The 13698-nt window shown below is 36.1% G+C and overlaps 1 protein-coding gene across 1 annotated transcript in view; it reads left to right on the top strand.

Moving 5' to 3' along the window:
- Positions 1 to 13698, top strand: part of SMCHD1 (structural maintenance of chromosomes flexible hinge domain containing 1) — a 144367-nt gene that overhangs the window by 119073 nt on the left and 11596 nt on the right. Inside the window, exons 45-47 of the mRNA XM_004703060.2 lie at positions 3477 to 3586; positions 4021 to 4091; positions 11883 to 12054. Of these exons, the coding sequence (XP_004703117.1) occupies positions 3477 to 3586; positions 4021 to 4091; positions 11883 to 12054 (353 nt within the window). The remainder of the gene's footprint in view (positions 1 to 3476; positions 3587 to 4020; positions 4092 to 11882; positions 12055 to 13698) is intronic.

The following is a 13698-nucleotide window of genomic DNA, read 5'->3' as shown; positions in this document are numbered from 1 at the left end:
TCTATATAAGCAATCTTGAGAAGTGACTCAAATTACCTAATTATTTTTGTGTTCATTGTCTTCAGAGTAGCCTTCATTAATGTTAATATTACAGTATACTTGCTCATATATGCTGCTATGTTTAGTTTGCAAATTAAATTTTTTTGTATATGAAATATATAAAAATACATACACAAGCCCAACGTAAGTATTTGGACTTTGCTAGCATATAGTTCTAATAGTACTGGAATTATTAAATTGTATTCTAACGGTAATGGACATAGAAAAATACATTTAGTGCATACACGTGAATTGGATCCTTGTAGGACCCATTGCTAAGAGTTGTGAGGAATGCAAGGTAATTGCTGATTTCATACTAAGGAAACCTTAGTAAATGAAAAGATAATACTACTTGAACAAAAATAACTATAATATAAACAAAATAAAATGTGTTCCGTCTCATAAGAGATAGTGAAAGTATGCTTTCAAAACGCTGAGGGGGAGCAATGATCAATTTTAACTAGACTGTCTCAGGTAAAGCACCGCGAGAAGAAGCATAGAGGGATAAAGTGTCTGTGGGGAAGAGGGGCTGTTTCGTTTTTCAGGGACACAAAAGAAATTTCTAAGAAAATTATTTTTTAAAGGATGAAAAATAAATTGACAGTCTGTACGATCTTTGAATATCATACAGAACACATACTATATATGAATATACAGTTTTACTTATGAATCAGCTTGTATATGGATTACTAAAGGCTTTATGCTGTGTGTCAGAAAGATTCAGGCAACTGTAGATTTGAAGGGAAAGGGAAAGGAGGCAGCAACATGTGAAGAGGCTTTGCACATTAGCAAGTTGGAACTAGAGAAAGCTTGGATTTGGATAGTGGTGGTACACCTAAAACTCCAGACTCGCTGCCATCAAGTCCGCTCTCACTCACAGTGACCCCCTAGGACAGAGTAGAACCGTCGCTGTGGTTTTCTAAGGCGGTAAATCTTTATGAGAGCAGAAAGCCTCACCTTTCTCTGGTGGTTTCTAACTGCCGACCTCACAGTTAGCAACCCAGCATGTAGCACATTATGCCACCAGGCCTCTTAGTGATAGACATAGAGATTGGTTTTATGGAAGCGGGAGTGGGATGGGGTGGTGGAGCTTTAGGATCCCTTTAAGAATCTAATAAATATAAATTTTCTCTTTAAAAACTGCGTTCATGCTATCCCCTGTGGGAAAATAAAATAAAATAAGAACTCACAAATAGCATAGTTTTAGAGGTTGAGACCAAAAGATAGTACAATAGAAGCCCTGGATGGAATGGAGGAAAACTGTGGAGCAAAATCAAATTCTTAAAAATTGCCAAAGTTACTGGCCCAATAGAGACTAGAGCAATCCCTGAGACTTATCACCCGAAGATTCCGTTTGAACTTGCAGCTAAAGTCACTCTCAGAGATCACCTGTCAGCCAAATAATAAGATTGACTTATAAAATAAACAACATCACCTACTAGTGATATGTACTCCCTTAAACAATGCAAACAGAACCAAAGATAAGGCAATGAGGATCAGAAAAGTCAGATCAATAGAAAGAGAGCAAACCATGGAAGTATTGAGAATGCTGACACATTGTGAAAATTATACCCAATGTTACAGAACAATTTATATAGAAATTGCTAAATAGGGACCTAATTTGCAGTGCAAACTTGCACTTAAAACACAGTAACAACTTACGGAAGGGTCACCGGGAGGAGACGAGCCAGCCAGGGTACAGTGTAGTAATGATGAAACATATAACTTTCCTCTAGTTCCTAAATGCTTCCTCTCCCTTCCCTTTACCCCCACTATCATGATCCCAATTCTACCTTACAAATCTGACTAGACCAGAGGGTGTACACTGGTACAGATAGGAACTGGAAACACGGAATCCAGGATGGATGATCCCTTCAGGACCAGTGGTGTGAGTGGTGATACCGGGAGGATGGGGTAGAAAAGAGGAACCAACTATCTACATATAATGTCCTCCCTGGGGGGTGGACAACAGGAAAGTGGGTGAAGGGAGACATTGGACAGTGTAAGATATGACAAAATAATAATTTATAGATTATCAAGGGTTCATGAGGGAGGGAAAAGTGGGGAAGGAGGGGGGAAAATGAGCTGGTGCCAGGGGCTTACATGGAGAGCAAATGTTTTGAGAATGATGAGGGTAATGAATGTACAAATGTGCTTTATACAATTGAAGTATGTATGGATTGTGATGAGTTGTATGAGTCCCCAATAAAATGATTTTTTTTTTTAAAAACCACTTTGGAAAACACCTTGGGGGAAAAAACAATACAAAAAATGTTTTTAACCCACAAATATATACTATTATTTTTAATGTAAATTTTAAGGGAGGTCATGGACCACTAGTTAGGAGTCCTTGAATTATAAAGAATCTTAAAAGGCTACTGATGTGAGAATAATAGGCATAGAGTTCAAAATAACTTTAGGGTAGTGTGCTTTTGTTTGAAGCAGGGATTTAAATACATGTCTAAGGTTTCTAAACATAGCTGTGCAAGAAGTCCATTACATGGGAGTGGCAACTAGAAGGATAATGGAAACTAATAGTAAAGCACATACTATATCAGTAAATTAGCATATTATAAAATCTTGTAATCTAATGAAAGTGTAAAAAGAGTTGCAGTTTGAATTCAAATCTGATTCCTAAATTTCCTACTCACCTGCTAGCTAATGGTTCTACCCATTTCAAATGTAGGAAATATAAATATGGGAAAATAGGTCATAGTTACTGTGTTGCTAAGGGTAAGAGTTTTGGGTTGAGAACCACTTTCTCTCCAGTAAAACCTTTTTAACTTCATTATCCTTGAAGACCAGGTAATTAATAATCCTTGATTTAGGAAAGGTATGTCTGTAGCTCTTAAAGCTAAAGTTTGCTCTGGTGTATTTATCCTCCTCCTTCTGGGCGTGCTTTTCCTCACTGGGATTTAATTCAGTAGTTCCTACAGTCTCCCAGCATTCCTACTGTCAGCATTTAGGAATAGCTACACTTGGTGGAAGGGAAAAACCCTGACACCCTCGTCAAGCCATGTCCCTTGAATTCCATTGTTAAATCTGAGACTCAGCTGCCCAATCAACTGTTAAGTGGGCAAGACAAGAGGAAGCCAAGGTCCCGTCCTCATCTGACTCAGACTAGGGCTTTCTTAACTCCTTACAGCTCCATGCTCCATATGGTTTAATTACAGTATTGCTCTAGACAAAACTACACTTCGTTTACTCTGTTGTTGTATTGATTGTATAAAGTAATTGAGGTAGTAGTACCAATAAAAACCAAGCAGATATTTTCATTGCTAAATATTTTCATTTCTGAGAGAATAATTGAGTGTCACCTTTATTGGGTGTGGAATTGTGTGATCAAAATGTTACACAGTATAGTTGTATGTTTTTCATATTATATTTTTAAGTTAAAAATTACGTTTTATTTAATACCTTTAAATCTTTCCATTCAGGCCTCTACCTCATTTACGAAATGGAAAATTATATTTTAAACCCACTGGAGATCCAATTTTTGCCCGAGACTTGTTAACATTTCCAGATAATGTAGAACATTGTGAAACAGGTAAAGGATCAAATAGTGTATAGATGTTATGCTTGTGATCCAGATCTATCTATAAGTTACTAATTATCAGTTTATAAGTGATGTTAAGTGACTCATAGTGACTATGCACAGCAGAGCAAAGCATTGCTTGGTCCTGAGCCATCGTCACAGTCATTAGGTTTGAGCCCATTGACTAAAAGATTGCAGCCATTATGTCAATCCATCTCCTTGATGGAACTTCCTTTGATGAACTTCCTTTTTTATTTCTACTTAACCAAGCGTGATGTTATAAGTGATGGACTTATTAATATTTAATTGTGTTTATTATCTTTTTCCTACTAGAAGAAAATGTTGGATAAAATTTTAACGATGTTAGGACTCTTTAAGAAAAATTTACAATGTTATAATACCACTGGAAAAATCTATTTAAAATTTTCATTTATTAAATTTTTTAGTCTTTGGTATGCTGTTAGGAGACACCATTATTTTGGATAACTTGGATGCTGCCAATCATTATAGAAAAGAGGTGTGTATATGAATTCTTTTTCATCTTGTTGGTTCAATTTTAAAGTGTATTCTTCTAATTTAGTGTATAAACGCATTGCCATTGTGTCAGTGCTGGCTCATACTGACCCTGTGGGGTAGTAGAACTACCCTGTGAGTTTCTGAGACTAATTTTTTTATGAGAGTAGAAAGCCCTTTCTCCCAAAAAGCGGCTGGGATTTTGAACTGCTGACCTTGCGGATCGCAGTCCAGTGCATAACCACTATGCCATCAGGGTTTCAATTAAGTATATAGAGTCCTTATATAGAAATCATAAAAAAGAAAGAAATCATTACATTTGACCATACTTATCTAACAAATTAATAAGAACAAAGTTGATGAATGAGTGGGAGATAATTTAAATGAGAAGTATTTTTGTACTAAAATCATCTAAAACTTAAAACCTGTTACTAATGAGCATTTCAGGTGTGGTGAGTACTCAGATAATGTCAGTGGAAGTTTAAATTAACAGCACAATGAAGAACAGTTTGGCAGTATAAATAATACAAATGCTTCAATTATGAATTGCTACATAGAAACACTCTATAAAGATTAGTGGGTTTAAACAGTAATTAATTATTTCTAACAACTCTGTGGATTTCTCCAAATGGTGATGAACAATTAGACTGAGTAGTGTAAGCTCCAGAATGCCTCCATCACACTGCTAGCAGTCGGTGCTAATTGCCATCCAGAAATTCAACTGGTACTGGCTAAGAAACTGAGCTAGAACTATCTGCTGGGTTATTGTTCCTTTCTACTAGGTTTAACACTACTAAAGATTGTAGCTTTTTTTAGTCTGTTGATAAAGGTGTAGAACAATGGGTGTATGCATGGATTTTGATAAGAGCCCCCAATAAAATGACTTCTTTTTTTTTTAAGGAAAAGAAAAATGTCTAGAAGGCAATACCTTAAATCTTCCTGAGGTCTTAACCAAAGGACAACTTGAATTGATGTGACCAGAAACCACCTTTTTGTGGTACCACATTGGATTTTTATTTGAGACCATTTTGTCAATGTAGGAGGTCAGAAGTGACAAATGGTTTATTGGCTAACCGAGCAAGTCCTAGAGTAATCTCCCTTTAACTTACTTATTTTTGAAAACTATAATTAGTTTTATAATTATAACTAATTTGGTTTGGTTTTTTTTCACAAAGGATTAAGATAATTTATTGTATGTTCCTATAAATGTTCCAAGCCAGACTTCCTGCCACTGGGTTTCGAGACTGTAACTCTTTACAGGAGTAGAAAACATCTTCTTTCTCCTGTTGAGCAGCTGAGTCTTTAACACTGTTGACCAATAACCACTGTGCCATCAGGAAAGAATCTAAATGTCCATCAATTAGGATTGGGCAACTCTGTTATAGTAATTTATATAATAGAGAATGTTGCTAAAAGAATGTTATAGACTTTATATGTTCTAATTAAAAAATAAGTATAAAATATAAGGAGGCTTCAAAAGGTAATGGGAAAATAGAATTAAAAGATAATAAAATTTTTCTACAAACTCTTTGAAGCCCCCTTGTTCATTGTTTCATTAAAAAGTTACAAAATGATCCACTTAAAATATTAAACTTAGGTTCTTTCATACAGGGTTAAGTGCTTGGCTACTATTAACCAACCAAACCCATCAGCCACTCGGTGGAAAGTGAGGCAGTCTGCTTCCTTACAGCCTTGGAAACTAGGAAAATAGTGCTACCCTGCTCTTAGGGGTGCGATGAGTCGGAATTGACTTGATGGCAACAATTTTGTTTTTTTAATTATTGTTGGTATTGCTATTTAATGTTACTTTTGTATTTAGAAAAAGAAAAGGAAATCCTTAGGAATTTTTACTTTCAGGTATCTACTGTAAGATTTAAGTCGAAAAATAAGTCTCTGAAATTTAAATTTTCTTTAAAAAACTAAGTCAGAATCTAGCCCAAGGAGCTTGTGAGATATCTACTTATTTTGCATTAGGCAAAAAGCCCAAGAATTGGTTTCCATTTGAGTGAAGACTTTTTTAACTTACATGAAGTTTTCATGGTGTTGCCCTAAGATGTCTTTTTTGAGTTATTGATAAATTATAGATAGAGCATTCTTGTCTTAAAATTGCCTATGTTAAGTATCGAGTATTTATAAGCCATTATTTACCAAAAGTAAAATTTTAAGTAAATATAAGAGAGTTTCACGAAGTTTCTGGAAAAGTGGAATTAAAAGAAGAATGGGCAATTATATAAGGCAGCTTTTAACACCCAATTTTTTCATAGATGCCATATAGCATAGAGACATTAGAATCAAAAGTCTTATGTTCATATATCCCCAATAGCATTTACTAACTATATGCTTATCAAGCAAATCATTTCTTGAGCCTGTTTGTTAGAATTATGAGGTGTAACTAACCTCACATGGTTGTTATAAATATTGAATGAAATAATACATGTCCAAATCACTTTGGAAAGAGCTTAGAGTATGGCAAAATCTCAATAAGAGAAAAATCTCTTTGAATCTGAGTCGCCGTGGTCTTGAATTCTCTGATACACAAGAAATATTAGATGGAATAGTTATAGTGTTAAGAAAGCTGGAAATGATAATGTACAAAGCATATATGGAAAACATTGCAAGTTTCTAGATTATTTAGAATGAGGAAAAATACTTGTTTATGTTTTATGTTTCTATTTGAAGATAAGTCTGTTTAAAGTGCACATTATGCATCTAGAGTATATTCTACAATCATAGGGACCTTAGAAATGATCCACTCTCACTTTCCAGATAAGAAGGCTATGTATAGGGGGTTGGGTTAATAACAAAAGAACAAAAACTAAGCATAAAATAATAATACATTTGTCCCAAGCCACTCTACTAACTCATAGCACAACTAGAACCAGTGAAAGCAATTTTGGGGAGCTGATTAAGAAGCTTAAATGTTTCTTACTGAATTTAGCCTTGACTGCTAACTAAAAAATAGTCTTTCAGTTTAAAAATATTTGCTCTCAATAATAATTTCTGTATTAATAATGAGAGCAAATCTTTAATATGATTCAAGAACTAGAAATGTTACAACAGAAAAGAACAAAATGAAAAACAATGAAGTAAAAGATTTTAGAAATGGAAATATGTAATATTAAAGACTCACTGGGTAAGTTTAATAGCATAAGGGAGAATTAGTAAATTGGAAGATTTGTAAGAAAAATGCCCAGATTGAAGCCAAAGAGAGAGGTTGGAAGACCTAGAGGTATGATCTGGAGGTTTGACATGAGAGAATCTAATAAAAGCCTAATCAGAGTGCCAAGAGGAACAAGAAAGATCAGAGGGAATATTTGAAGATCTAATGACGGAAAATATTTTTGAACTGATGAAAGGCAATAATCCATATATTCAAGAAGTTCAACTATTTCCGAGCAGAATAAATAAAATTTTCATGAACACACCTCAGTGAAATTGCAGAACACCCACGAAAGTGTGTAGATCATAAAAGATTGAAAATTCATTAAGGAAATTTCAGTTCAAGATACAACTAATTCGAGAGGAAAAAAAATGATACAACTAACTGACTTACTCTCTCTCGTTCTTATTAAATCGGTGCTGTCTCATAGCAACCCTATAAGACAGGATAGAACTGCCCCTGTGAGTTTCCAAGGCTGTAGCTTTTTGAAAGTGCTGCCTTTCTCCCAAGGAGCAGCTGATGGTTTTGAACTGGTGACCTTGCAGAGAGCAGCCCAACAGGTAACCAGTACTCCACCAGGGCTCACTAACTTCCTAGCAATTGCAAAAGCCAGAAAATAATAGAATTAACTTTTCAGTATAAACAGATAGCAAGGTAGGATTCTATTCGGTCTACCGCAAGGGAAACGTGGTACCACACACTGCTGGCGGAATCTGTATGGGAACCTGTCTTGTGGAATGAAATTTGCTCCCATCTACTCACATTTTCCAATCAATTCCAACTCATGGTGACCCTGTGTATGTCAGTTAAGAGATCTGCACCTTAGAATGTCAACACAAGCATATTTTTTTAATTGTTTTATTATGGGCTCATCACACTCCATACATACATGAATTGTGTAAAGCACATTTGTACATTCATTGCCCTCATCATTCTCAAAACATTTGCTCTCCACTTAAACCCCTGGCATCAGGACCCCTTTTTTTCCCCTCCCTCCTCACTCCCCACTCCCCTCATGAACCCTTGATAATTTATAAATTATTATTTTGTCATATCTTGCAAGGGCCATAAATGGAAGAGTTAAGCAAGCAGTGCAGAACATAGAAAATAAATATGTGGATAATCATAAGTATTGGCTGAATAAAATGACTTGAGACTTTAAAATAAGATAGTCAATAGTTGCAGTGATCGAATATATATCAAAGAAGTGATTAGAATAAAAGTATTCACAAGAAATGTCAAACTAGTCATTTCAACTATGTGTAAGTGTGCTTGATAAAATGCCCAGATGATTTCACTTCAGCCATGGAGCCTTGGTGGCACAATGGGTTATGCATTGGGCTGGTACCCCAAGGTCAGCAGGTTCAAAACTGCTAACCACTCCACAGGATATAGGTGAACTTTTTACCCACATAAAGAATTGAAAACCCACAGGGGCAGTTCTACTCTGTCTTAAAGAGTTGCTCTGAGTCAGAAATGACTCAATGGCACTGGTGGGGGTGGGGGTGTCTCATGGATGAGCTAAAGACAAAGTTGTAGAGTATTAATGTTTCGTTAAAGTAGAACTACTGTTTTTGCTCTTCTGTTTCTATTCTCAAAGAAATGTTAAAGATCATATATCTATTCCTCTCAAATGATGCAGCACATAATGGTTTTCTTGCTTCCAAGTGCTTGAGTTATGTCATGTAACCCCACAAATTAAATCTTGTAAAGCTCTTCTGAGAAAAGACTTAGGACATCGTTTGTTAGCATTTCTACATGGAGTCATCTCAGTTTTTTCTCTTTCCAAATTCCTCATGAAATCTCTACTGCCTCCGCCCTGGTTGATTCTTTCCCTTGCTAATTCCTACAGCAGTTTTGAATAAAGCACTGGCCAGAGCTTTAGCTGTGTGGTTTACTCACTGAATTTATGAAATCAAATAAATTAAAATCACAAGATTGAAGGATACTGTCTATGAAATTAATATTTTCAGAATTGTTCTTAAAAGGAAGCCTATCTACCAGCAATTTGTAACTCTCTCCTTGTATTATCTTGTTAAGAGTATAGACAATGCTGTGAATTTATGTTGTTTAATTAACAGTAAAATTAAGTCCTTAAAAAAATTGGTTCAATCTTGATAAATACATAGTATATCAACTTAGTTTGTATTTTATGTTCAGTTTTAGGGGAAAAAATAGATCTAAACCAAAACTAAGGAATTAAAGGTGTATTTTTTGTTGTGTGTTTTTTTTTTTTAAGTATTAGTTTGGGTAGAAAAATATCTTCTCTTTGGATTTAATGAACGAACACTAGTCATGAATCTTCTATTAAAGGCCCTACTATGCATTGCCATTTTTAGAAAATGAAATTTTACTCCCTCTTTATCCCATCAGAGATTATTTATGTAATACAGCAACTTTATATAATAATTATGAGAGGGCTTTTAAAAGTTTGTCGATAAATAGAATTGAAACATAATGAAATTATCTTATGAATATTTTGAAGCCCCTTTTTGTATATACTCTCTAGACCAGGGGTCCTCAAACTTTTTAAACAGGGGGCCAGCTCACTGTCCCTCAGACCCGTTGGAGGGCCAGACTATAGTTTAAAAAAAAAACTATGAATAAATTCCTATGCACACTGCACATATTTTATTTTGAAGTAAAAAAACAAACAGGGCAAAAACACCCAGCGGGCCGGATAAATGTCCTCGGCAGGCCGCATGTGGCCCTTGGGCTGTAGTTTGAGGACCCCTGCTCTAGACACATATAAAGATATATATATATATGATACTTTTACATGTTAAGTCATAATGTTTTTTAAAAATTTTAATGTCAGCATTTTTATTATGTTAATGTACCATAATGTATTTATGTAAGTTGTTGGGACATTTGAGCTTCTTTTCCTCTTTGAAATGTTGTTTTGTTTTTTCCCTCATTGAAACTTTTAGTGTATCCCAGTCGCATCTACAATTATTTGGGGGGATGAATTGCTAAGAGGAGGCAGAGCTTGATCTTTCTTTCTCAAAGTGGGTGGTGTGTATGAACCTGCTGACTTTAAGTTAACAACCTAACCCACAGTGCCACCAAACCAAACCAAAGCACCTACCATAGAGTCAATCCCAACTCATGGTGAGCCTGAAAAAGGTTTCTGTAAATCGCTTCTTTCGCCATCTGAGCAGCCGATGGGCTTAAACCACAGACGGTAAACTTAGCAGCCAAACCCACAGTACCACCAGGGCTCCTAAAATGATAATAAGTGTCGTTTCTCTATAGCTTCCCAACATGAGGTGAGTGTGGGTTGACTGCTGGTTTTGCTTTCCTTTCTTTGTATTTGACATTTGGAGTAATGGCAATATGTCATTGGAATTCCATTGCTGGTTACCAAGGAAGCTGGGCCTTTTTTTTTTTTTTGGTATGTGTTTCTTGTATATATTTTGAAAGAGCTTAATTAAAAGATCATGAAATATTAAATCCAATGTTCTTTCATTCTCTAAAAAATCTGTCTCTTGATTCTTAACATCTCCTTCTGTGATTTCAGTTATACTGGTACCATTCCACTTTCCCAGCTTACAGGTGCTTTTTATTTCTGCAGCTCAAATCATAGTATTGCCTTCCGAAGCCTAGCTCTACTTTTCATCAGTATAATTTTCTTTTTTTTCCCCCTTTATTACTGTTCATTTTTATCTTTATATTATTATTGTGTTTTGTTTCTTTTTAAAAAAATCATTTTATTAGGAGCTCATTCAATTCTTATCATAATCCATACATACATCAATTGTGTAAAGCGCATTTGTACATTCATTGCCCTCATCATTCTCGAAACATTTCCTCTCCACTTAAGCCCCCAGCATTAGGTCCTCATTTTTCCACGCCCTCCCTGCTCCCCTCTCCCTCGTGAACCCTTGATAATTTATAAATTATTATTTTGTCATAGCTTTCCCTGTCCAACGTCTCCCTTCACCCACTTTTCTGTTGTCTGTCTCCCAGGGAGGAGGTCACAAGTATACTTTTCTTAAAACTTATATTTTCATTTCACTCTCCTTTGGTCATCTAGAAAACTTCCACCCAACATGAAACCATGCTGCTATAAATCCAGCAGCTAAGAACTCTTTATTTGCCCTTCTTTCTTTACTTCAGTCAGGCTGCCATGTTGCTCATCCCATTTGCGTTGTCACTATTTTAGTTTAGTCTTGGAAACCCTGTATGAGTTGGAATCGATTCATTGGCAGTTAAAGAGTGGGAGTGCTCATTTGCTCTAAACAATCTTTCTAAAGAAAATGTGAGAATAAAGTATTTAAAAGATTAACACTTTGTATAACCTAGTAGTTCAAATTCATCATAAATAATACTTGTGATTGTGACTGGTTTACACTAAAATAGTTTCAATGAGGAAAAGAAATTTAAATGTCTCAACAACTTAAATAAATGTGGCACGTGGACATAATGAAACACTTCAAAGGTAGTATAACTGATCTCATGCTCTCTTTTTTCCCCCTAGTTCATCATACACATCACTGGCTTATTAACTTTATGGAAATAACTAGCATAATCATGTCATTTCGACTCTCAGAAAGCTCAAGTGACTTTCTTTTTCTTAGAATAGTTGAACTAAGTTTTGTAGTCTCACCCACTAATACCATGTACTTACAATAGGTTGTTAAAATCGCACATTGTCCTACACTGCTGACCAGAGATGGAGATCGAATTCGAAGTAATGGAAAGTTTGGAGGTCTACAGAATAAAGCTCCTCCAATGGATAAACTTCGAGGAATGGTATTTGGAGCTCCAGTACCAAAACAGTGCCTGGTCTTAGGAGAACAAATAGGTAGGTTTAATAAGTAACTTCATTAACAATTTTTTTAATTGATTTTAAGTATTTATTAAGGGTTTCGGAGGAGCCCTGGTGGCGTAATGGTTACTTGTTGGGCTGTTAACTGCAAGATCAACAGTTCAGAACCACCAGCTGCGCTGAGGGAGAAAGATAAGGCTTTCTAATTCCATAAAGAGTTACTACAGTCTCAAAAACCCACAGGGGCAGTTCTACCCTTATAGGGTCACTATAAACTCAATGGCAGTGAGTTTATTAAGGATTTTATATTGTGATTCTAACAAATTAGTCTGACACAACTAAATAATGTAAAATATTTTTGTTCAGTACTTTCATTTTGTTATATCAGAGAATTGCAAGATACATATAGTGACTTTCTCCCTTATTTATTCAAACTTATTATCTTGAAATGAAAAGGTATCCTTACTGCTAAACTAGTATTTCAAAAGATGCATACTATTTTTTTAATTAATCATTTTATTGGGGGCTCTTACAGCTCTTATAACAATACATACATCTGTTGTATCAAACACATTTGTACATGTGTTGCCATCATCATTTTAAAAACATTTTCTTTCTGTTTGAGTCCTTGGTATTGGCTCTTATTTTTTCCCTTCTTCCCCCAGCCTTCTACCCTCATGGACCCCTGATAAATTACAAATTATTATTATTATTTTCATATATTACACCATCTGCTGTCTCCCTTTACCCATGTTTCTGTTATTCGTCTCTGGGGTGTTGGGGGGGTGGGGTTTATACATCAATCATTGTAGTTGGTTCCCCATTTCTCCCCTTTCTCCCCACCACCTTCCCCTACCCTCATGTTATCGCTACTCCCATTACTGTTCCTGAGGGGTTTATCTGTCCTGGAGTCCATGTGTTAAGAGCTCTTATCTGTACCAGTGTACATGCTCTGGTCTACCCAGATTTGTAAGGTAAAATTGGGGTCATGATAGTGGGGGTGACAAAGCATTAAAAAACTAGAGGAATGTTGTGTGTTTCATCAGTGATATACTGCACCCAGGCTGACTCGTTCCTTCCTTGTGACCCTTCTGTGAGGGATTGTCCAGTTGTCTATAGATGGGCTTTGGGTCTCCACTCTTAACACCCCTCATCCGCATCATTAATGATTGTTTATTTTGAGTCTTCTTTTTTTTTTAAATCATTTTATTAGGGACTCATACAACTTTTATCACAATGCATACATATATCAATTGTGCATGGCACATTTGTAGGTTCATCGCCCTCATCACTCTCAAAACACCTGCTCTCCACCCAAGCCCCTGGCATCAGGTCCTCACCTTTTCCCCTCCCTACCTGCTACCCCCCCCCACGAACCCCAAATAATTTATAAATTATCAACTTGTCACGTCTTTCCCTGTCCGACGTCTCCCCTCATCCACCTTTCCATTGTCTGTCCCCCAGGGAGGAGGTCACATGCAGATCCCTGTAATCGGTTCCCTCTTTCCAACCCACCCTCCCTCCACCCACTTGGTATCGCCACTCACACCACTGGTCCTGAAGGGATCATCCGCCCTGGGTTCCCTGCGTTTCCAGTTCCTATCTGTACCAGTGTACATCCTCTGGTCTAGCCAGACTTGCAAGGTAGAATTTGGATCATGATAGTGGGGGGAGAAGGAA

The sequence above is a fragment of the Echinops telfairi genome, unplaced genomic scaffold (assembly GCF_000313985.2).
Source record: "Echinops telfairi isolate 266 unplaced genomic scaffold, ASM31398v2 ScPeMD7_7400;HRSCAF=8409, whole genome shotgun sequence".
NCBI lineage: Eukaryota > Metazoa > Chordata > Mammalia > Afrosoricida > Tenrecidae > Echinops > Echinops telfairi.
The sequence above is the reverse complement of the archived record's forward strand: the minus strand, read 5'-3'. Positions and strand labels throughout refer to the sequence as shown.